Below are 23,580 nucleotides of genomic sequence, written 5' to 3'. Positions count from 1 at the left end.
GTTTGCTTCTTGAATTTGAGGCTTTAGTTCTTTCCACAGGCTTGGGAAGTTCTCATCTATTATTTGTTTGAGTATGTTCTCCATTCCATTTTCTCTCTCTTCTCCCTCTGATATACCTATTATTCTTATGTTATTCTTTTTGATGGAGTCAGACAATTACTGTAGGGCTTTCTTGTTGTTGTTTTTTTTAATTTTTGAGTCTCTTTCTTCTTCTCTCTGTTGTGCCTCAAGTTGCTTGTCTTCTATTTCACTAATCCTCTCTTCTATCTGACCTGTTCTATTAGCTAAGCTTGTTACTTCGTTTTTCAGCTCGTAAATTGAGTTTTTCATCTGTTTGATTTGTTTTTATACTTTCAATTTCCTTGGAAATATATTCTTTGTTATCATTGAGTTGTTGACTGAGCTCCCTAAATTGCCTTTCTGTGTTTTCTTGTATATCTCGGAGGATTTTTAGGATTTCTATCTTGAATTCTCTGTCATTTAGCTCCAAGGTTTCCAATATATTAAATTTTTTCTCCATAGATATTTCCTCATCTAGCTGTGTTACCTCTCTTTCTTTTGTATCCATGATATTCTATTTTCTCTTCCTTAATGGCATCTGAGGGTGGTTTTATTGATAGTATTAATGAGATTTAATAAATAAAAAGTTAAAAAATAAAAAATTGAACAGTTGGTTTTTTTAAAAAAAAATTAATAATGAGATAAAGAAAAATAAAATAAAATAAAAATTTTAAAATAAGGAAATTATTCCCCCCCCTCCTTTTTTCCTCTCCTCTCCTCTCCCCTCTTTCTTGAGAAAATCTAGTGGTGAACTGTGAATTATAACAAACAATGTCTGTAATGGAGGGCCTGAATTGGGGAAAAGTAATAAAGGGGCAAAAAAAAAGAAAGAAAAAAGAAGGGGGTATGTACCCACAAAAAGCAAATAAGGAAAAAATTTGGGTCAAGAATAAAATGATTTGCTTTTAATGTTGGTTAACTAAGAGTTATGATGAGAGGAATAAGAGGGAAACAGAGAAATGGGGGGACAAATTAAAAAATTACTATTGTATTTAGTGGAACAAGAACTAGATAAAATGGAGACCCAGGAATGGGAGCACTGCTAGTGAGTTAAATAGGTGAAGTAAAAGCCCCCCAAAATGCCACAAACATAAGTTTGAGTCCCAGATAAGATAATTTGTTTGTTACTGAGGTTTGAATGAGAGGAGATGTAAAGGATAAAGGAAGAAACTAATATAGAGGGAGAAAAGAAAGAGAGAGAGAGGGAAAAAAAAGGGAACCCCTAAAAGAAGAAAAAAGAAAAAAGAGGAGAGAGAGAGAGTTAAGGGTTTTGGAGTGCAACCCTCATAGAAAGAAAGGAAGAGGAAAGAAAGGAAGAGAGAAAGGAAGTGGGAGATGTAACACTTATGGGTAGTGTAGTTCAAGGAGAGGAGAGAGTAAGACCGGCAGAGAGTAAATCGGCCAAATTGGAGGAGGAAAGAAATATATCAAGAATGAAGATAAGAGAAAGAAACGAACAAATATAATAAAATGGGATAGGTTATAAAGTCTGCAGATTATTCTTGATTTTGACAGGTTATCTTCGTGCTTTTTCTTTTCTCTCCCTCTTCCTGGTTGGTGACTCTGTACCCCAGGTTCTACCCCTTTGGCACGCTCAGGTAGAGGTTTGCAGTTGATAAGTCTCTATGGCGATGTCATGTATTGTGCTTCAGTCTCGTTGGCAGTCGAGGCTCATTAGCATTTATAGGCTCCGACAGTGAGAGAGTCCGTGTTCCTGGAGCCTTTCTCCTAGTCTTTCCTTCCTCAATTAGTAGCCTGATAATCCAGCTATGGGGTTGCTGCTGCCTCTGCCTGGATAGTAAGAGGCTCAAAGAGCTTGCAACTCCCCACTCTATTTCCACTCAGCACAGGGCTCTGGGTAAGGCTCAGTCAGTCAGAGCTGCTAGCATAATCAGGCGGGGCTTCCGCCCACTCAAAGACCTCTGGCTATGCCCCTCTGTGCGATAGCACAGGCACGCACTGCCGAGGCACTCGGAGGAATCTCTCGCTCACTATTTGCGCGCGCAGACCAGCATATCAGGCCGGCCGCATTTCCCTCTGAGTGAAACCCCCACCAGCACGGAAAAGTTCCACCGTTGGAATTAGTTCTCACTCCCTCCCGTGCGTGGCTTTCCCAGGGCGCTGGGGCTGCCCGGAGATTCCGCTTTCGGCCCACACAAAGGCCTCTGACTCTGCCTCTCTGTGGGACAACACGGGCGCTCACTCCCGGGGCTTTGGAAGGAATATCTCACCCACTATCTGCGCGCGCCAACCAGGGGATCGGGCAAAATGGCTGCCCTGCTTGTCTTTCTTTGTCTGGGTTTGGCGCGAGTGTTAGCTTGTATTGCCTGGGTTGCCACAGGAACAGTTTTCCTCAGCTTGGATCTCCGTGCCACAGCCTGGTTCGGTCGTTTGTGCTGCGGCCTGGATCTATTCACCCCCTTTGTCCGCCTCAGTTTCTATATTCACAGTTCCCAGTGAAAGCCGCCCTGTTTAGGTTAGTGAGGAAGGTGGAGCATTTCTTACTCCCTATTTCCTTCGGGGTTTGGTTATATATTTAGCCAATTTTTCGCTCAATCATACCTTCGGGTGTATTGCGAAACACCTGGAGGCTCCAAGGATAGGTTTTTCTGTTTCTGGTTGAAGATCTTGTTGAGTTTTGGGGGAGATTTATCGGTATCACTTCCTACCCCGCCATTACTCTGACGTCATCTCCTCTATTCACTTTTTAAAACATGTGTTTTCTTGTTTTTTTCTATTTTTCCAAAGTGAGAAGTGGGAAGCAGTAGACAGACAGACTCCCGCATGCGCCCTACTGGGATCCACCCAGCATGCCCACCAGGGGGCGATGCTCTGCCCATCTGAGGCATTGCTCTGCTGCAACCAGAGCCAGTCTAGTGCCTGAGGTGGAAGCCATGGAACCATCCTCAGCGCCTGGGCCAACTTTGTTCCAATGGAGTCTTGGTTGCAGGAGGGGAACAGAGAGACAGAGAGAAAGGAGAGAGGGGAGGGTGGAGAAGCAGATGGGTGCTTCTCCTGTGTGCCCAGACTGGGAATCGAACCTAGGACTTCCACTCACTGAGCCGACGCTCTACTGCTGAGCCAACTGGCCAGGGCTAAGACATGTGTTCTTAAGTTAGTTTTCCAGTTACTAAGGAGCAAAACAAGATAAATCTAAATAAGTGGAAAAGTAATACAATGAGATTAGGTGACAAAATAAAAGGGGTACCAGATTGAACAGAAAAACAATGTTTAGCTGTCATGACCACAGGTTTACATTACCTCTTAAAACTGTTTTCCACATTAAAAGCACTGGGTGTCCTCCCTTACACTATCTTGAGAATCTGCCCTGCATCTTCACAAACACTAAGCTCTTGAGTAACACAATGGAGTTCAGGAAAATGTTACCATATGTACAAGAAGAAGAGCCTTTCGCCACACTAAAGAAAGTCTAATATTCTGGTAACTAAATTCCTTAAGATGAAATCTAAGCTGAATCCCAAGCTTTTACCACATTCCATCTCTACAACAAAATTCTAACTAGTTTCTTATTTCCCTAACGCAGCAGGATGATGTTTATGGAGAGACAGTTAGTTTGACATGAAAAGATAACTCAGGATTCCCTATTCATTTAATTCCTTAAATCACGAGAAATCAAAATGTAAACAAAGAATGAAAACAAACCAAAATAAAGTTCCCAAACAATCAGGTTCTGTTTGTTTAACATGAGAATGTTCAAAGATTATTAAATCTGGTCGTGGGCAAGGACTTTACAGCAGAAAACAAGTTTGTTACACTGAGAATACAGTAGAAGAACCTGTCAGTGGTATATCAAATGAGGAATCCAATAAATCTCAATCGAGGTGCCACTTCTTCATGTAACTTTTTTCTACATGCATACAACATTTGTATAGCTCTTTAAAGCTCATTTCCGAGCACAATGAGGATAGCTGCAGTGATGGGAAGGAAAAGCACCACCACGCAGTCAACAAATACAGACCGACGGACATTCTTTGAACAGTGACGCCACCAGAATACAGCAGATAGCAGACAGTAGTCTCCTGACTTCTGAGAGTTGGCTGCCCAATGGGGAAAAATGTATGACAACACCAAAAATATAGTCAGTCAGTCACCCAACACTTATGGAGTGCCTACTATGTGTCAGGCATCGTGGAAAAGGCTAAAGAAACATAGTGAAGGTTAAAAAAATTGAACAGCTGTCACCTTAAAGTTAATAACTTTTTTTTCTTTATCAAAGACAGAGAGTCAGATGGATAGATAGGGACAGACAGACAGAAACGAAGAGAGATGAAAAGCATCAATCATTAGTTTTTCGTTGCGACACCTTAGTTGTTCATTGATTGCTTTCTCATATGTGCCTTGACTGTGGGCGTCAGTAGACCAAGCAACCCCTTGCTCAAGCCAGCGACCTTGGGTCCAAGCTGGTGAGCTTTGCTCAAAATAGATGAACCTGTGCTCAAGCTGGTGAGCTCGGGGTCTCAAACCTGCATCCTCCACATCCCAGTCCTACACTCTATCCACTGCACCACCGCCTGGTCAGGCCGTAAAGTTAATAATTTAAATGCAGAGGTAGGTTTTATTCAAAAAATCATGTACATTAACCCCCAAATCACAACTCTGTGAAAGGCTGAGAGCAAATAACAAGTAACTGCACAGTAAGCAAAAACCTAGAGACAGGATTATTGAGGACTACACAGAATGTCCGAAATGGCTTTACAGAATGGTAACGTGGAAGTCGAGACTGGGGGCCAGGGCATGAGTATAAGGGAAGTGTTGCATTCCAAAACAGGCATGTAGGTACTGGGAGATGACAAGCAGTTTAGTGGAGCAGGAAAATGATGATGACATGGCAATACTGGACAGGCAGACAAAGACTAGGAAATTATTCAGAGACTTAAATTCCATGCTATGGCTTATTCTGTTAGTTTTTTAACTTACTGTGTTAACATGGATTCAAGTGTCCCACTCAATATACCACCCTCACCCCCAACAACGAGTTTTTTGTTGTTGTTTTTTTAATGAGAGACTCTAGAACATGATTTTTTGCTAAGATGGAAAAGTTACACAGACATGACCAAGTTTCACAACAACAGAGGAAGTATATTGAGGACAGACATAAGTATAACAAAGTTTGTAGTAACGTAGATGTACAAAATAATATGTGTAGTTATTGCGTGTTCGGACAGTGTGAGATTTCTTTCTCCCTCAGGTACAAGCTTACCCCTATGACGCTCAGTCCTTGCAGGTAGTCCTGACGAGGCTGGGCTTGAGGGACACATCCAGCCAGCACTACCTTCTTGTTCTCCTCTTGAGCTTTTCTAAAAGATTAAAGACAAAAGCATGTGAATTATTTTGCTCATAGGTACACCTGTGGAAACTGATGTTAATGCATATGAGTTCTGTAAATAACAAGCCCATCTAAACATGAAACTAGATTTTCTGACAACTGTTTAAAGAAATAGAGTAAGGCTTCTGTATGTGTCTATTTATCATACCATAGATGGTATAATACAGGAAGTATTCAGAAAATGATTAAATAAATTAATGTATAGGCAGAATATAAAATACTATTTTAACAGCACATGAGTTTCATTTCAGTGACTTAAGAGTACTTTGGTACAATTTTTCCACTTGGAATCCTGAAAAAAACTTGTTAAATAAAATCAAAAAGATCTGACTTCCACAGATTGCTTAACATATATCTAAGAGAATAAAAACCTGACTCTGCCACCTGGTTTTAGTTTTTTATCAGTACCAAGCACATTGTTGCACACAAATAGTTTTCTTGTAATAAATATGAAATACTTTATCACAAAAAATCTTTCCATTTACATTAATCATCTATACAAGGAAGTAAGATCTGGTTTCCTCAAGAACTATAGCCGTATCACCTAGAATCACTGCCAGGTATCCAAGAGAGTCTGTGAGATCACCAATAATTAAACCCATAAAGGGATTCAATGACTTACTAAGTGCATCTAAAACATGATGGTATTTAAAGAAACAGAGTAAGGAGGAAGGCATATGCCTTGTACTCAATCAACAAGCTTATGGTTTAACATAGATGAGACGTAAAAGGACATAAGCAACACAGCATCAAATAAATGTTCTAAATGACAAAAAGATGTACAGGCAACATATCATAGAGGGAAAAGAACATGCACCTAAGAAATACAGTAAAAACCTTCACCACAACCCCCCACCACACACACACACACACACACACACACACACACACACAAAACTGAGAGAAGTTTAAGAAGAAATAGAGAAGTTGGAGAGGGTGAAAACGAAGGCAGAGAAAGCTCCAGCAGTTTTTACACCATGGAAAAAAAGAAAGCAAGGAGAAAGTATTTCATTATAGAAAAAAAATCTGTATAAAGGAGACTGATAGGGCATGTATGTTGAAGGAGCCTGTGAAAGAGGCTGACAGTATTTAACTCAGTGGGCAATAGGAAAGCCTCTTAAGCTTTGGTAGCGGAGTTGACACAAAGTGGAATCAAACTTTCACAAGGTGTAAAATGAAATAGAAAGGAGAAAGAAACCAAGAGGCGGGGAAATTAAATGAATACCCTTAACAAAGGGATGTGAGTGCATGTGGAAGAGGGGTGGGAGGGGGGATTAAAGAAAAGGAGATTAGTTCTCTTGCTAAAATTTACTTGGGAAACCCTAAGAAAGAATCAAAGGTGATGCCAAGGTTTTGAGTCTAAGGCAGGGGTCAAGAAACATTTTCTATGAAGGGCTTTGCTGGTCATAGCTGTTGGAACTCTGCCGTTTTAGACCAAAGCAGCCATATATAATACCTAACCAGGTGTCCCCAAACTACAGCTGCCAGGGGCCGCATTCCAACCCCCCTCGCACTTCTAGAAGGGGTACCTCTTTCATTGGTGGTCAGTGAGAAGAGCACTGTATGTGGCGGCCCTCCAACGGTCTGAGGGACAGGGAACTGGCCCCCTGTGTAAAAAGTTTGGGGACCCCTGAAACAAATGGGTGTGTTTATGTTCTAATAAAACTTCATTTAGAAAAACAAGCAGCAGGTCACATTTTGCCCAAAGGTGAGAGTTTGTGAATCTCTAGCCTAAAAAAATAAAAAGTCAGCCATTAGCTGTCAGGAGTAGCTGACTGAGAAGTGGACTAAAAGGTAAGAAACTCACCTAGGACACACTAAATCTGAGGACCCACTAATGCCTGTCAACTCTCTCGAAAAGTCAGCTGGTAGGGAGTGAAGCATGGGGTAGATTTTAGATTCTAAAGGGAAAATCGCATTGAGTACAAAACTGGAAGGTTGTTTAGAGATGTGGAAACATTTTTTATAGCATAAAAATATTGCTATGGAAAACAAAAAGGAGGTAATATCACCACCACCAACAATAGTACAGCAACAATAAATAATCATGGTTAGCAACTATACAACGCTTTGTCAAGGTAACCATTATGCAGTTAATTATGTAACACATTTTAAAACAGTACAGCCAACATATAACAACTGAGGAAAATGGTTCTGGAGACAGTATAAACATTAGATCAGGTCACAAAACTGTCCAAGGAAGATGTTAAGGGAGTACGCAGAACAGTAGAAAATAAAAAGTTCAAACTAGAGATGCTTCCTTAAGTAACTAACTTAAAATTACTTATTGCTTTTATTCATGTTTTTACTGGATTTGGCTTTAAAATAAGATGGTAGGCCAGAACTAAAATCTAAGCTAAAACTCACATCCCAGTTATGGAATATTAATACCGCACTTTATATGTGACCAAATAAAGTAGCAAAAGCATTAAGGCAATTTCTCAAAAAGTATTCTTGCTCTAAACATTCTCTTCTCATATACTATTCTTTTGTTTAGTTAGTTTTGTTCAGGTTAATAAAAGCCTTTAAAAAATGGGTCTTTAGAAACATATCCAGCACAGGTATAGTTTAAAAGCTTTATCATTCAAAATATGATTGCTGATAATAATAATACCTTAAAAAATTTAAAAACAGTATGAATTTTCATGTCTTCAGTTAAGATAGCCTTGAAATGTTAATTAAAATGAAAAAATATAAAGTTAATTCAAAATAATCATTAATATTTTTTGAAATATATTTCCAAATTAAAAGAAACAAAGCCTTGTGTAGAGCACTGACTTGATTAATATAGAAAACATAAATCTTTCCCTCTCTTCTGCCAAGCACCAAATGCAAACAAGAATTTGTACAGAATCTTTTTTTTTTTTTTTTTTTTTTACAGAGACAGAGTCAGAGAGAGGGATAGACAGGGACAGACAGGAATGGAGAGATGAGAAGCATCAATCATTAGTTTTTCATTTTGCGACACCTTAGTTGTTCATTGATTGCTTTCTCATATGTGCCTTGACCGGAGGGCTACAGCAGACTGAGTGACCCCTTGCTTGAGCCAGCAATCTTGGGTCCAAGCTGGTGAGCCTTTGCTCAAACCAGATGAGCCCGTGCTCAAGCTGGTGACCTCGGGGTCTCGAACCTGGGTCCTTGGCATCCCAGTCCAACACGCTATCCACTGCGCCACCGCCTGGTCAGGCTGTACAGAATCTTAAAATTCACTGCATCACAGAAAAAAACCTGAATATTCCTTATCAAAACAGCACAGAAATGTACAGAGATTATCATATATTGAATGTCTTCAAAGTAGAACACAGTTTAATATTTGACAGTTGTTTTCCTGCATCCTATGAGTCAAGTAACAGTTTATTAGAAAAGAAATAAATTCACGCTTGTGTCTAGAAAAACATCCTCTACAAGTAGCAGGTAAGGAGCAAATGTTGTTTCTCCATGTTCATTTCTCCATTCTTTATCTCTTTCCTGCAAGTTGATAATTAATTTACATAAAATACTCATAATAATGGTTTCTTCAACCAAAACTTTTGTTCATGAGAAAGTACTTTTAAATATATATATATATCTGATTTGTATTTCTAAATGTATACTAACACACTCCAAAAAATGTCCTCACAACACCAGAAAGAGGGTCAGATTAGTCTGCTTCTGTACAAAGCATATTCTTAACTACCCTACATATGGTTACAGTTTGCATTCAAATATTCGAGCATTTTAAGTATTTATTTATGTATAGGCAAGTAGTCATGTGAAATGCAAAAAACATTTTAGCAAATAATGTAAGAGAAAAGAACTAAGGATTGCCTGACTAGGCGGTGGTGCAGTGGATAGAGCGTCGGACTGGGATGCAGAGGACCCAGGTTCGAGACCCCGAGGTCGCCAGCTTGAGCACGGGCTCATCTGGTTTGAGCAAAAGCTCACCAGCTTGAACCTAAGGTCGCTGGCTCCAGCAAGGGGTTATTCAGTCTGCTGAAGGCCCACAGTCAAGGCACATATGAGAAAGCAATCAATGAACAACTAAGGTGTTGCAACGCGCAATGAAAAACTAATCATTGATGCTTCTCATCTCTCTCCGTTTCTGTCTGTCTGTCCCTGTCTATCCCTCTCTCTGACTCACTCTCTGTCTCTGTAAAAAAAAAAAAAAAAAAAAAGAACTAAGGATCTGCAACTGTGATAGACTTCAGTCACTATGATGGCCTTCCTAAATGTGTCAGGACTTTTTGAGATAGGGAAAGAGCTGCAAAGTAATTGAAAATAAAGTAACTCTAAGATTTGATGGGATTCATTAACCTGAAAATAACAATCCAAAGAAATGTATTCAAATGTGTAACTGAGAATGTCTAGAGACATTCAAATTCAAAGTACTAGACTATAATATAATCCCAGGATCACAGATTGAATATATTTTTAACCAACAAAAGTAAAACATAAGCGCACATTTTATGCCCCATGAGAAGAAAGAATGTAGTCTTCATTGCACCTAGACTTTTCTAAAATGTTCTCGATGTGTGTTTAGGAGTCCAAAGGCTAAGTTTCGCAACATCTATAACAGTGGCACACAAAGTGAGCACCTAAGACATATAAAAACCAATCAAGAAATTTCCACATGATTCCAATACAAATTCTTACTGCCAATATAAGCTCTTGGGCTCACCTATAAAAATAATGGTTTATTAAAAAGTCACTAATTCAGCATTTTGTTTTTTCATTCTGATTCATTCACTCACCACATATGCCACACACACACAAGAAAGAAGTCATGAGATCTCAAGTAGTTCACAGTCTAGTAGGAAAAAAAAGGAATGAGTCTTAAAACCAGGTTTTTGCATGAAAGGGAAGAATGAAGATCTGGAGGTAGCAAAGAATGCTGAGTGTAGACCTGTGGGAGAACCAGCATGCACTCCTGTAAAGAGACCGAAGGGCACCCAGTTATGGAAGAGAGGTGGCTTTCTCTGAAAGAAGGGCTGTGTAACCCTGACACCAAATGAGATCCCTAAGGGACCAGATCAGGGGCACAAAGGAGGCTGAGTAAGGCAGACCAGAAACATCACTGCCATCTTCCTCCCTCAGTCTCCTCCACCACTGCATCTGTCACTGTGCTTTCATTTACTCTGCGTACCAAGGGTCTGTGGATGATTCTGTTTGAAGAAAGGATTCTGTGACTTTAATATATGTGAGAATAGGACATAGACTGGTGCTGCATGCTAGCTAGAAACTACGAAACACAGTAAAATGCACAGTTGGCCTAACTAGCCTCATGGCTTCAAAGGGAACCAAGTGCAAAGAACGGGGCTGATTCCTTGGGTCATAGTGAGATGTCTCTCTCTGACTCCTGCTAGGCTGGCTGCTGAAAGTCACTCTCCCTGGGAGTCAGGAAATTAGCATTTCCCCAGAAAATTGGAGACAGCAGCTGGAAGTTTGGGAATCCTTGTAACTAACTCTAGGATGCTGGCTACCATTGACTACAGTCAGATGTGCCTCCATGAGAAACTGAATTTGTGAAACTGGTTACTAGAAGTTTAGTCCCTGAGTCCATTTAATTCCAGGTAAATTTATGAAATCAAGTTTCTGAACTTGTAAAACTAAAGGTCATTCAGTGAAAAACACTGACAACACCCAGCTATGTCATCTGAAGAGCCAGCTTGTCTCTACGACATGTTTCCACTTCTCTAAAACTGAAACTCCAATCTTGCGAGATGATCATGCATACACACAATCTGGTTTCAAAAGTCAGTGGCTGGAAAGCTGTATCTCCAGTACCAAAGCCCATAGGTATGTTCTGTTTCAGAAACTCAGTATCAAGACATACGTGCACGTTAATGGTCAATGAATTAATAGCAAGTCCATTATTCCAGTTGTTCTTTTCAAAAGCCTTGGAATTATTCTTTATATGTCTTGTTCTCTCACACCCAGTCCATGAGCAAATCCCTCTGACTGCACCTTGAAAGCATGTCCATGTTCCACCCACGTGTACCACCTCCACTGCTGCCACGCTGCTTTAAGCAACTAACATTTGCTTCCTTCCACCTTTGTTCCCTCAGAGTTTAGTCTCAACACAGCAGCCTGCGTGATCTTTTTAAAGCCAGACAACTGCACCCCTTCTCCCTCAAAACAAGTCTTATGAATCATTATCTCACAAGGATCACAGATTCAAAGTCATGGTTCTTAAATATGGCCAACAAGGCTCTAACTACCTGGGTACCCTCCTCCCTCCCTCCTTCCCCACACACCCTAAACTGCCACTGCTCTCCTGCTCACTTGGTCAGCTTCTAAGTGTTCCCGGAAAACTGCACGCAGGGTCCCACATGAGGCCCTTGCATTTGCTGTTCCCTCCATGGACAAACTTTTTGCCAAGTGTTCACAGGGCTCTCTTTCAACTGTCAAGTCTTTCGTCATATGTTATCATCTAACCCTGTTTTAAACTGTGACCTGCCATAGCCACACCATGATTTCCTTTGCTGCTCTATTTCTTTTTCATACTACCTCTCACCTTCTCCTATACTACGTTATTTTCTAGAGTTTTAATAGTCTTGTCACCTACCTAACCACCACTGCCCGAGTGTGAATTTCCTAAGAACAGGAATTTGGGTGTTTTGGGTCACAAATGTATTAGTAGACAGAACAGAGCCAGTATATTGTAGAAGCAAAAAAGGGGAGGGTAGGACTCCAGCTCTAACCATGGCGGAGCAGTTAAATGAAGGAGGCACAGGCAAACACGGGACAGCACAGTCCTTCAAGAAACACAGCAGTGAAGTAAGTCAAGTACAGGCTCTAGAGCTAGGCTGCTAGGTCCAAAGATTGTGCGAGCTCTATTATTTCCTATGTAATTATAGGTGCGTTATCTCACCTCTCTGTGCTTTAGTTTCTGCATTTGTAACAGAAGTTTCTACCTCATGAAGTTGTTGTGAAAGCCCAATGTGCTAATAAATGAAATGCACTTTAAAGAGTTCTGGCACATAGTAAGAACTTTTATAAATGTTTACAATTATTTAAGAGAAGTATGAAAATCTATAAGTACTGACATGGAGGTATGTATACAACACATAAAGTTATAGAAAAATACCAAGTTATAGAACAGAGTGTAAACTATGTCCCATTTTTATAAAGAAGGTACCAAGAAGACATGTGCATAGAATAAATTCTAAAAGGGAATATTCCAAATTGTCTATAACAACTAAATAACAAATTAAGAAAATAAAGAAGACACTTGTAACACTGTTCTTAAAAGCTTGACATCAAAATAAGGCCCAGGAAAGACTTGACCAGTGCCTGAAGTAAGACATCATCCTAGGATTGGAACCATCTAGGATGAGGCATATGCCATAACCCTCTCTATATACATTCTAAACTTGCTCCCCCCAACATTAGTGAGCTCCTCCTCTTGGATAGGAAAGTTTCCCAGTCGAACATACTTTAGCCAAATAGTCAATATTTTCTCAGTATTCCTTATAAGTGGTCATGTGGCTTCTGCTTTTTTTCCTCAGAGGAAGGGAGTTCATTAATTCAAATTTTCCTGTTTAATCACTGAATACCTGTTTTTGACCATATGTTCTTCTTATTAAACTCTACCTCAAATAGCTTCAAGTTATTCATCCCAATTTGTTTCCTTTCACCTCCTAAAGCTTTATCCTCTACACTGGTCTACATCCCAAATCATGTTCGGTAAATAAAAAAAAAATAAAACCATTTCAAAGGAAATATTTCTACAATACATGTCATGCATACACTTCCTATCTGTATGTGTAATATACATATACTATATAATGATTATATAAAACAATTATCTCATATAATATGATAGATGATAGATGATAGAGTGAATCTCAATAACCTATAGTTAACTGCATTAGCTCATCATGTAGATAAGAGTCTGACATCTGTAAGAGACATTCAAAACTTTCTAGCCCTGTCACTTCACTGTATAAAAGAAGAAAGTGAGGATAAGAAAGATTAAACAGCTTGGCAATGGTCAAAGTGAAGACAGTATGGCAGGCATCCATCACTCCCTTTGTTTAGACATAATGATGTCCTAAGCCAGAGCTTACCAAGATGCACAGGGCTGAGTAGTCTATAATAAATAATAAACTCAGTAAATGATAATTTTGATTCTTCTCTCTCTTTTCTGTCAGTTATTACTTCTCAATATGTTATTTAACTTTTTAACTCAATCTACCACACCACCACACCATATCTAACTGTTATGCAATAAATCTATAAAAATTTCTGGAGTAAAAGATTAAAATCAACAACCTCACCTTTACATAAATTCATTAATAGAATATTTTGTGCCTAATATGTGTCCAATATATACTTAGAGGCCTGTTGGCTATTAAGACGAACTTGTGCTTCAAGGAATACACCTGAAGCTGAAAAAGCAGGCATCCCCAAACTACGGCCCGCGGGCCACATGTGGCCCCCTGAAACCATTTATACAACTCCCGCCGCACTTCCGGAAAGGGGGCACCTCTTTCACTGGTGGTCAGTGAGAGGAGCACTGTATGTGGCAGCCCCCCAACGGTCTGAGGGACAGTAAACTGGCCCCCTATGTAAAAAGTTTGGGGACCCCTGCAACTAAACAGAAATATAAATGTACACTTTAAGTAAATGATTACTTCATTAATAAATACAAGTTTACAGACCAAAAAATACATACAATTATATATAATTCATACTAATATATTTTATATATTATAAAACATACCTTAATATTTTAAAAATGAAATACTGCAAAAGAAAATTAGTGACCTGAGTTCAAACACAGAGAAGAAATCACTGCAGATTCAAATAAAGAATTAGTAGAAACTTCTTTTCTCATTGAAGGGCACCAGAATATGCCAACCCAAAATATGCCACTTTGGCATAAAGATTATTTTGAACTGGAAGCATTTTAGAAACAGAAGAGTTGGAGAGGAACAAGCTCTCTCCCCTCCCATATCTGGCTAAAAGCAGAACATAAATTTCCACTTGGAATGTTACCTCCCTAATACCAGAAAGAACTACTACATAACAAACCCTATTAAACAACCTTTATTTACTATTAATATCCTAATCACCCTCCCATAAGCTCTTTTTCCTTTGTCTAAAGTCTTCTCCACTCTTTATCCCCTTTATTAAAATGGTATATGATCTCGAAATTCTAATTGCTCCTTGGAGTAACATTTCTTTGTGAACTTCCACGTTTACTTAAATCTGTTTTTTCTTTTTTCCTATCATCCATCTTTCATCAGTTTAATTCCCAGGCCCCAATTGTTGAACCTAAGAGGATACAAATATAGAAGGCTTTCCCCCCTCCTTTTATCATGAAATGTAAGATACACTGGTATTTTTGTGTTACTACCAGATCCAAAGCAAAGTAAGATGAGTAAAGATTAGTGGAAAGCAGATGACTATATATGCGATACCTCACTACATTTAAAACTGCTTTTAAAGTACACAGCACATAACATTTAAATCAATCAGTTCCTTCTTGTTAAAGAAAAACACCCCTCCCTTAAAAGGATTAACATAGAAAATAACCTAAACTTATGGCATGTATATTCCTACCATGAAAAATAATATCCCTATAAAATGAAAAGCAAATCTGCAATTAGTTCACCCCCCTTAAAATCACTATTCTGATACTATACTCATAGCAAACATATTAGGAGGTAATAGCCTTATAGAAGAAAGGAACAAAAAGCAGAAGGGGAGAAAAAAGAACAGGAAACTCAAAAGTATATCAGTATATCAGACCTTAGTAAACTGACATTAAGAAGAGAAACCCTGATCAGCTGTTATATTTATTCAATACACCATCCAATTTGCATATCTCATTGTACTTTATCACATTCATCAAGAAACACTAAACTTAAATTGCAACATGAATCTTGTAAGGCCAGAAGCCACAGCCACCAACACAGCAGCCCGGCCCATGCAGGTTCGCATTGGATTCGGACAGTCGGTAAAGAAACAACGGAGCCACAAACTGGTGGGCCATCATTTTTAATTCTAGCTTGCACCCGGCGGGCAAGTAAAAAATACACTCTGGGCTCCAAAACTCACTAACATTCAGTGCTCACAAAGCTACTGACTTCTCCGAGTTTCCTAGAATCAAAGGTTTCTAGCTCACCAGACTTATTCACCTCTGTTCCCCAACTCCTTCCTTCTCCCCGCACAAACTCTGTATAAACTGGCTTCTCACTCAACACTCCGCCATCTTGGCTGCTTCTCCTGGCCTCCTCCACGTGGCCTTCCTCTGCTCTTCTGCTCTGCTTTCTCCTCTAATGTTAATATCAGGAGCCAAGAGAGCAAGCTCCCGTTCTGCCCCTATTTTATACTGTAGCTTCACAACCTTTAATCCGATATACAAAATAGGGAAGTCTCTAATACAAAGTCACTTCTCTGAGGCATGATTGGATTGTACCGCCCCACATCAAAAAGGATGGGAAAGGCTTAATCCCAAAACCAAGCCCCAGGCTACAACGATCCCCAACACACATTAATATCACCTGGGTGACGGCCTCACGTGGGCAGCGTTATCTTTAACAAAGTGAACATAATATATTTTATCTGCCCAAAAAATCTGTTATATACTAAAGAAGAAATTAGGAAAATTAACTCTTCTGGTTCCCACTAAAAATGAATTAAAGATATAAAAATTCTAAAGTAAAATGCATACTTGAGCTCCATCCATCCTGAATAAAATCTGAGCTGCAGTAATGTTAGACCCCAACCTTGTTTCGAAGGGGAGACCCAGACAAATTGAGAATTTACAATTCATTTTTTAGTTTGAATAAAGTTGTTTTAAACACTTATAGCAGGAGATGGGAAGATGGCAGCGGGAGTAGGCAGACGCACAGACGCCGAGCTCTCACCACTAAACTGGAATACAAATCAATTTAAGAAAAATCAGCGTGGACTACAAGAACAGCTCTCAAAAACCAAGGAGCAAAGAAGAAGCCACAACAAACCTGGTAGAGAGCGCCTGAATCTCCTCTGCTTAAAGGAACGGAGGGGTGGGGGAGGCTGAGAGCCCAGAGGGGATCTCACCCAAGGGAAAAGAGCAGAAAATACGGCTCACAGCCACTTGCCTGTTGACCAGGGAGCGAGGTGTGTTAAAAAGACCAGCTTATCTTCCAAGTGGAAAGAGCAGGGAGAGGGACAGACTGTGAGGGGCTAAGAAATGCAGGAAACAAATTAAAAAGCTGACTCATCTGTGCTGGAGGCGGCCATACCTGGGAGAGGGACTGAACCTTCCACAAAACACTACTGAATTGCTTCGGGATCAGAGATCTCCAGACATCTCTCCAGCTCCAATCAGTGCAACAAGACACAGCTGAAAACAAGAAGTGGGGAGGAGGGGCAGTAACTCAGGTCTCCATGGAGATGTGAGATACACCTCCCCCTACTGAAGCTGAGAAAACACCCTGCCCCAATGAGAATAGCTGGCTAAAGAAGCCTTAAGAGTCTCAGGTTACACCCATCGCATTCCTGGATACAGTTTCAAGGAAGCCCCCTGCTGAGATCAGTAAAAAAAAACTATCACCTGTTAAGAAAACAAACAAATCAAGACTTCAAAGCTGCCCAAATCCGAAAGTGAATTACACATAACAGCTGATACCAAACCAAGACGACCTAGGAATAACACAACTGAAAACTGGAGGCAGACAACACCAAGCCTAGACTCAACCAACTCCACAAATAAAACACCCAAACACAATGAGAAGACAAAAAAGTGCAATCCAAATGAAACGACAAGAGATACCTTCAGGAGATGAACTGAGTGATATGGAAATAATCAAACTTCCAGATGCAGAATTCAAAATAATGATTGTAAGGATGCTTAGGGATCTTAGAACAACAATGGATGGTCATTATGAACATCTAAATAATGAAATAGCAAGTATAAAAAAGAATCAGTCGGAGATGACAAATACAATATCAGAAATAAAGACCACAATGGAAGGAATTAAAAACAGGATACATAGAGCTGAGGATTGAATCAGCGAGTTGGAGGACAACTGAAATGAAGGCATGAAAGCAGAGAAGAAAAAAGAAAAGAGACTCAAAAAGTCTAAGGAAACTCTTAGAGAGCTCTGTGACAACATGAAGAGAAATAACATCCGCATCATACAAGTTCCTGAAGAAGAACAAAAAGAACAAGGGATAGAGACTTTGTTCAATCATATCATAGCTGAAAACTTCCCTAAATTAATGCAGGAGAAACTCTCACAAGTTCAAGAAGCACAGAGGACTGCATTAAAGAGAAACTCAAAGAAACCTACACCAAGACACATCATAATTAAAATACCAAAGTTAAGCAATAAAGAGAAAATATTAAAAGCTGCAAGAGAAAAAGAAGCTATCACCTACAAAGGAGCCCCCATAAGGATGATATCTGACTTCTCAACAGAAACACTTGAGGCCAGAAGGGAATGGCAAGAAATATTCAAAGTAATGCAGAACAAGAACCTACAACCAAGACTACTTTATCCAGCAAGGCTATCGTTTAAAATTGAAGGAGAAATAAAAAGCTTCCCAGACAAAAAACAACTCAAGGAATTCATTAAAACCAAATCAATGCTGCAGGAAATGTTAAGGGGCCTGATATAAACAGATCAAAGTGGGGAAAAAATATAGCAAAAAAGGAATACAGCTTTAAAGAATAAAATGGCAATAAACAATTACATATCAATAATAACCTTAAATGTAAATGCATTAAATGATACAATCAAAAGACATAGGGTAGCTGCATGGATAAAAAAACAGGACCCGTACATATGCAGTCTATAAGAGACAGACCTTAGAACAAAAGATACACATAGATTGAAGGTAAAAGGATGAAAAAAAACATTTCATGCAAATGGAAATGAAAAAAAAGCTGGGGTAGCAATACTTATATCAGACAAATTGGACTTTAAAACAAAGGATATAGTAAGAGATAAAGAAGTCCACTACATAATGATAAAAGGAGTAATCCAACAGGAAGATATAACTATTTTAAATATCTACGCACCTAATATAGGAGCACCTAAATATATAAAGCAGACTTTGGTGGACTTAAAGGGCAAGATCAACAGAAATATTATAATAGTAGGGGATTTCAATACTCCACTAACATCACTAGATAGATCCACCAGAAAGAAAATTAACAAAGAAACAGCAGATTTATTGGACATACTGGATCAACTCGATCTAATAGATATCCTCAGAACCTTTCACCCTAAAGCAGCAGAATATACATTCTTTTCAAGTGCTCATGGTTCATTCTCTAGGAAGAACCACATGTTAGGGCACAAAAGTACTCTCCACAAATTTAAGAAAATTGAAATCATATCAAGCACTATCTCCCATCACAACAGCATGAAACTAGAAATGAACCACAACAGAAAAGCTCAAAAATCCTCAAACACATGGAAACTAAACAGCAGGTTGTTAAATAACAAATGGATTAAGAATGACATAAAAGAAGAAATAAAAAAATTCCTAGAAACGAATGACAATGAGCATACAACAACTCAAAATTTATGGGACACAGCAAAAGCAGTACTGAGAGGGAAGTTCATAGCACTACAGGTACACTATAAGAAGCTGGAAAAAGCTCAAATAAACAACTTAACCCTGCATCTAAAAGAACAGAAAGTAAAGCCCAAATGTAGTAGAAGGAAGGAAATAATAAAGATCACAGCAGAAATAAATGACATAGATGCTAAAGAAACAATACAGAGGATCAATGAAACTAGGAGCTGATTCCTTGAAAAGGTAAACAAGATTGATGAACCTTTAACTAGACTCACCAAGAAAAAGAGAGAGAGGACTCAAATAAATAAAATTAGAAATGAGAGAGGAGAAATAACAACTGACACAACAGAAATACAAAATATTGTAAGAAAATACTATGAAGAACTGTATGCCAAAAAACTAGACAACCTAGATGAAATGGACAAATTCCTTGAAACATACAATCTTCCAAAAATCAATCTGGAAGAATCAGAAAACCTAAACAGACCGATTACAACAAATGAGATCGAAACAGTTATCAAAAAACTCCCAACAAAGAAAAGTCCGGGGCCCGATGGCTTCACAACAGAATTCTACCAAATATTCAAAGAAGAACTAACTCCTATCCTTCTCAAACTATTTCAAAAAATTCAAGAGGAAGGAAGACTTCCAAGCTCCTTTTATGAGGCGAGCATAATTCTGATTCCAAAACCAGGATTAAATGCCAATATCTCTGATGAATATAGATGCTAAAATCCTCAACAAAATATTAGCAAACCGGATCCAACAATATATGGGAAAAATCATACACCATGATCAAGTGGGATTTATTCTGGGGAGGCAAGGCTGGTACAATAATCGTAAATCAATCAATGTGATTCATCACATAAACAAAAAGAAGGAGAAAAAACATATGATAATTTCAACAGATGCAGAAAAAGCATTTGATAAAATCCAGCACCCCTTCATGATCAAAACTCTCAGCAAAGTGGGAATACAGGGAACATACCTCAACATGATAAAAGCCATCTATGAGAAACCCACAGCCAACATCATACTCAATGGGCAAAAATTAAAAGCAATACCCCTAAAATCAGGAATAAGGCAGGGGTGCCCCCTTTCACCACTCTTATTTAACATGGTCCTGGAAGTCCTAGATACAGCAATCAGACAAGAAGAAGAAAAAAAAGGCATTCAAGTTGGAAAAGAAGAAGTAAAACTATCATTATTTGCAGATGATATGATATTGTATATAGAAAATCCTAAAGTCTCAGTCAAAAAACTACTGGACCTGATAAATGAATTCAGCAAAGTGGCAGGATATAAAATCAATACTCAGAAATCAGAGGCATTTTTATACACCAACAATGAACAGTCAGAAGGAGAAATTAAGGAAACAATCCCCTTCACAATTACAACCAAAAAAATAAAGTACCTAGGAGTAAACTTAACCAAGGAGACTAAACACTTGTACTCAGAAAATTACAAAGCATTGATAAAGGAAATCAAGGAAGATACAAACAAGTGGAAGCATATACCGTGCTCATGGTTAGGAAGAATAAACATCATTAAAATGTCTATATTACCCAAAGCAATCTATAAATTCAATGCAATACCTATTAAAATACCAATGACATACTTCAAAGATATAGACCACATATTCCAAAAATTTATATGGAACCAAAAAAGAACACGAACAGCCTCAGCAATCTTAAAATAGAAGAATAAAATGGGAGGTATCACACTTCCTGATATCAAGTTATATTACAAGGCCATTGTACTCAAAACAGCCTGGTACTGGCATAAGAATAGGCATATAGATCAATGGAACAGAACAGAGAACCCAGAAATAAACCCAGAGTTCTATGGACAACTGATATTTGACAAAGGACATAAGGAAATACAACGGAGTAAAGACAGCCTCTTTAACAAATGGTGTTGGGAAAATTGAACAGCTACCTGCAAAAAAATGAAGCTAGATCACCATCCTACACCACTCACAAAAATAAACTCAAAATGGATAAAAGACTTAAATGTAAGCCTTAAAACTAAAGGCATATTAGAAGAAAACATAGGCAGTAAGCTCTCTGTCATCTCTTGGAGCAATATATTTGCTGATTTATCTCCACGGGGGAGTGAAATAAAAGACAGGATAAACAAATGGGACTATATCAAACTAAAAAGCTTTTGCACAGCTAAAGACAACAAGAACAGAATAAAAAGACAAACTACACAATGGGAGAACATATTTGACAATACATCTGATAAGGGGTTAACAACCAAAATTTATAAAGAACTTGTAAAACTTAATACCAGGAAGACAAAAATCCAATCCAAAAATGGGCAAAAGAAATGAATATACACTTCTCCAAAGAGGACATACAGATGGCCAATAGGCATATGAAAAAATGCTCAACATCACTAATCATTAGAGAAATGCAAATTAAAACCACAATGAGATATCACCTCACACCAGTCAGAATGGCGCTCATCAACAAAACAACACAGAATAAGTGCTGGGGAGGATGTGGAGAAAAGGGAACCCTCCTGCACTGCTGGTGGGAATGCAGACTGGTGCAGTCACTGTGGAAAACAGTATGGAGATTCCTCAAAAATTAAAAATGGAACTGCCTTTTGACCCAGCTATCCCACTGTTAGGAATATACCCCAAGAACACCATGATACTGTATGAAAAGAAGAAATGCACCCCCCTGTTTATGGCAGCATTGTTCACAATAGCAAAGACCTGGAAACAGCCCAAGTGTCCGTCAGAGGACGAGTGGATTAAAAAGCTTTGGTACATATATACTATGGAATACTACTCAGCCATAAGACATGATGACATCGGATCATTTACAATAACATGGATGGACCTTGATAACATTATATAGAATGAAATAAGTAAATCAGAAAAAAACTAAGAACTATATGAATCCATACATAGATGGGACATAAAAATGAGACTCAGAGACATGAACAAGAATGTGATGGCAACCGGGGTGGGGAGTAGGGGGAGTGGGGATGGGGTGAGGAAGGAGAGAGGAGTTGGGGGCGGGGAGGGGCACAAAGAAAACCAGATAGAAGGTGACAGAAGACAATTTGACTTTGGGGGAGGGGTATACAGCACAATCAAATGTCAAAATAATCTGGAGATGTTTTCTCTCAACATATGTACCCTGATTTATCAATGTCACTGCATTAAATTTAATAAATAAATTTTTTAAAATAAAAATAAATGTTTAAAAAAATGTTTTAAAAAAAAAAAACTTATAGCAGGTTTCTAAACAAAATGTTCAGGTTTTTAACATCTTTTTCAAAGTCACTTTTCCAAAAAGACATTAGTTTAATATAAAATCTGATTTCTTGGGGGGGGAGGGGCTTAAGAGAAAAGCTCTTTGTTACTTATAAAAGTACAATAAGGCCCTGGCTGGTTGGCTCAGCAGTAGAGCGTCGGCCTGGCGTGAGGGGGACCCAGGTTCGATTCCGGCCAGGGCACATAGGAGAAGCGTCCATTTGCTTCTCCATCCCCCCCTCCTTCCCCTCTGTCTCTCTCTTCCCCTCCTACAGCCAAGGCTCCATTGGAGCAAAGATGGCCGGGGCGCTGGGGATGGCTCCTTGGCCTCTGCCCCAGGCGCTAGAGTGGCTCTGGTCGTGTCAGAGCGACACCCTGGAGGGCCAGAGCATCGCCCCCTGGTGGGCAGAGCGTTGCCCCTGGTGGGCGTGCCGGGTGGATCCCGGTCAGGCGCATGCAGGAGTCTGTCTGACTGTCTCTCCTCGTTTCCACCTTCAGAAAAATACAAAAAAAAAAAAAAAAAAGTGCAATAAATGCATGATTGAGTGGAGCAACAGATAAATGCTTTCCTTCCCCCTTCCTCTCTCTGTCTCTAAATAAAAACTTTAAAAATTAAGCCCTGGCCAGATAGTTTGGTTGGTTGGAGCACAGAGGTTGCTGGTTCGATTCCCCCGTCAGGATACATAGGGGAGCAGTTCAATGTTCCTGTCTCTCTCAAAAAGAAATACATAAATAAAATAAAACAAAATTCTATTTTCATATCTTCAGAAAATAGAACTATTGGTTATAATTAATCTGACCTCAGATCAAAAAGGTATTTAATTATAAATGCAACTTTTGACTTCACAGAAACAGACAGCTGATCACAGACAAATCTTGAAACCACTGTTCAGCCCTAGTTCCAGAAAGGAAATAAGCTTCAGTGAAACAGATACTGCCCCATACTCTTCTTTAAAAATGTCCTAATATGGTCAGGACACATAGAGGAACAGCTTGGTGTTCCTGTTTCTCTGTCTTTCTCTCCTGCCTTTCTCAAAGAAAAGGAAGAGAAAAAAAAAAGGATCTAATACCAACATAATGGACAGAACAGAATGCATTTGCGGGGGGTGGACCAGAAAGCTTCTATTGTTTGCAATGCTGGCCAACAGATAAACTTCATTACACTAACACCAGTATCACCCACACTAACATCTATTCAAATTATCAACTGAAATAACCAAGCAAATGAAATAGTTTAGCAATATGACTCAAACAAACCAAAATGTACATAATATACAACAAAAAAAGAGGTTTTCTTCCTTATCACCATTGTCTATTATGAAGAAGAAACTAAAGCTCCACAGAGTGACATGTAAAGGAACTATGGACTCCCTCTGACCCACATAAAAGAAAAACATGC

At 39.0% G+C, this 23,580-nt stretch overlaps 1 protein-coding gene across 7 annotated transcripts in view; it reads right to left on the bottom strand.

Moving 5' to 3' along the window:
* Positions 1-23,580, bottom strand: part of CDKAL1 (CDK5 regulatory subunit associated protein 1 like 1) — an 875,166-nt gene that overhangs the window by 638,716 nt on the left and 212,870 nt on the right. For all 7 annotated transcript variants that reach the window (XR_010750305.1, XM_066377142.1, XM_066377141.1 and 4 more), the window contains one exon: positions 5,282-5,378. Coding sequence is in view for 6 of the 7 variants with exons in the window: in XM_066377142.1 (XP_066233239.1) it covers positions 5,282-5,378 (97 nt within the window). In the remaining variant the exon portion in view is untranslated. The remainder of the gene's footprint in view (positions 1-5,281; positions 5,379-23,580) is intronic.

This window comes from Saccopteryx leptura, chromosome 3, assembly GCF_036850995.1.
Source record: "Saccopteryx leptura isolate mSacLep1 chromosome 3, mSacLep1_pri_phased_curated, whole genome shotgun sequence".
Taxonomy (NCBI): domain Eukaryota; kingdom Metazoa; phylum Chordata; class Mammalia; order Chiroptera; family Emballonuridae; genus Saccopteryx; species Saccopteryx leptura.
The sequence above is the reverse complement of the archived record's forward strand: the minus strand, read 5'-3'. Positions and strand labels throughout refer to the sequence as shown.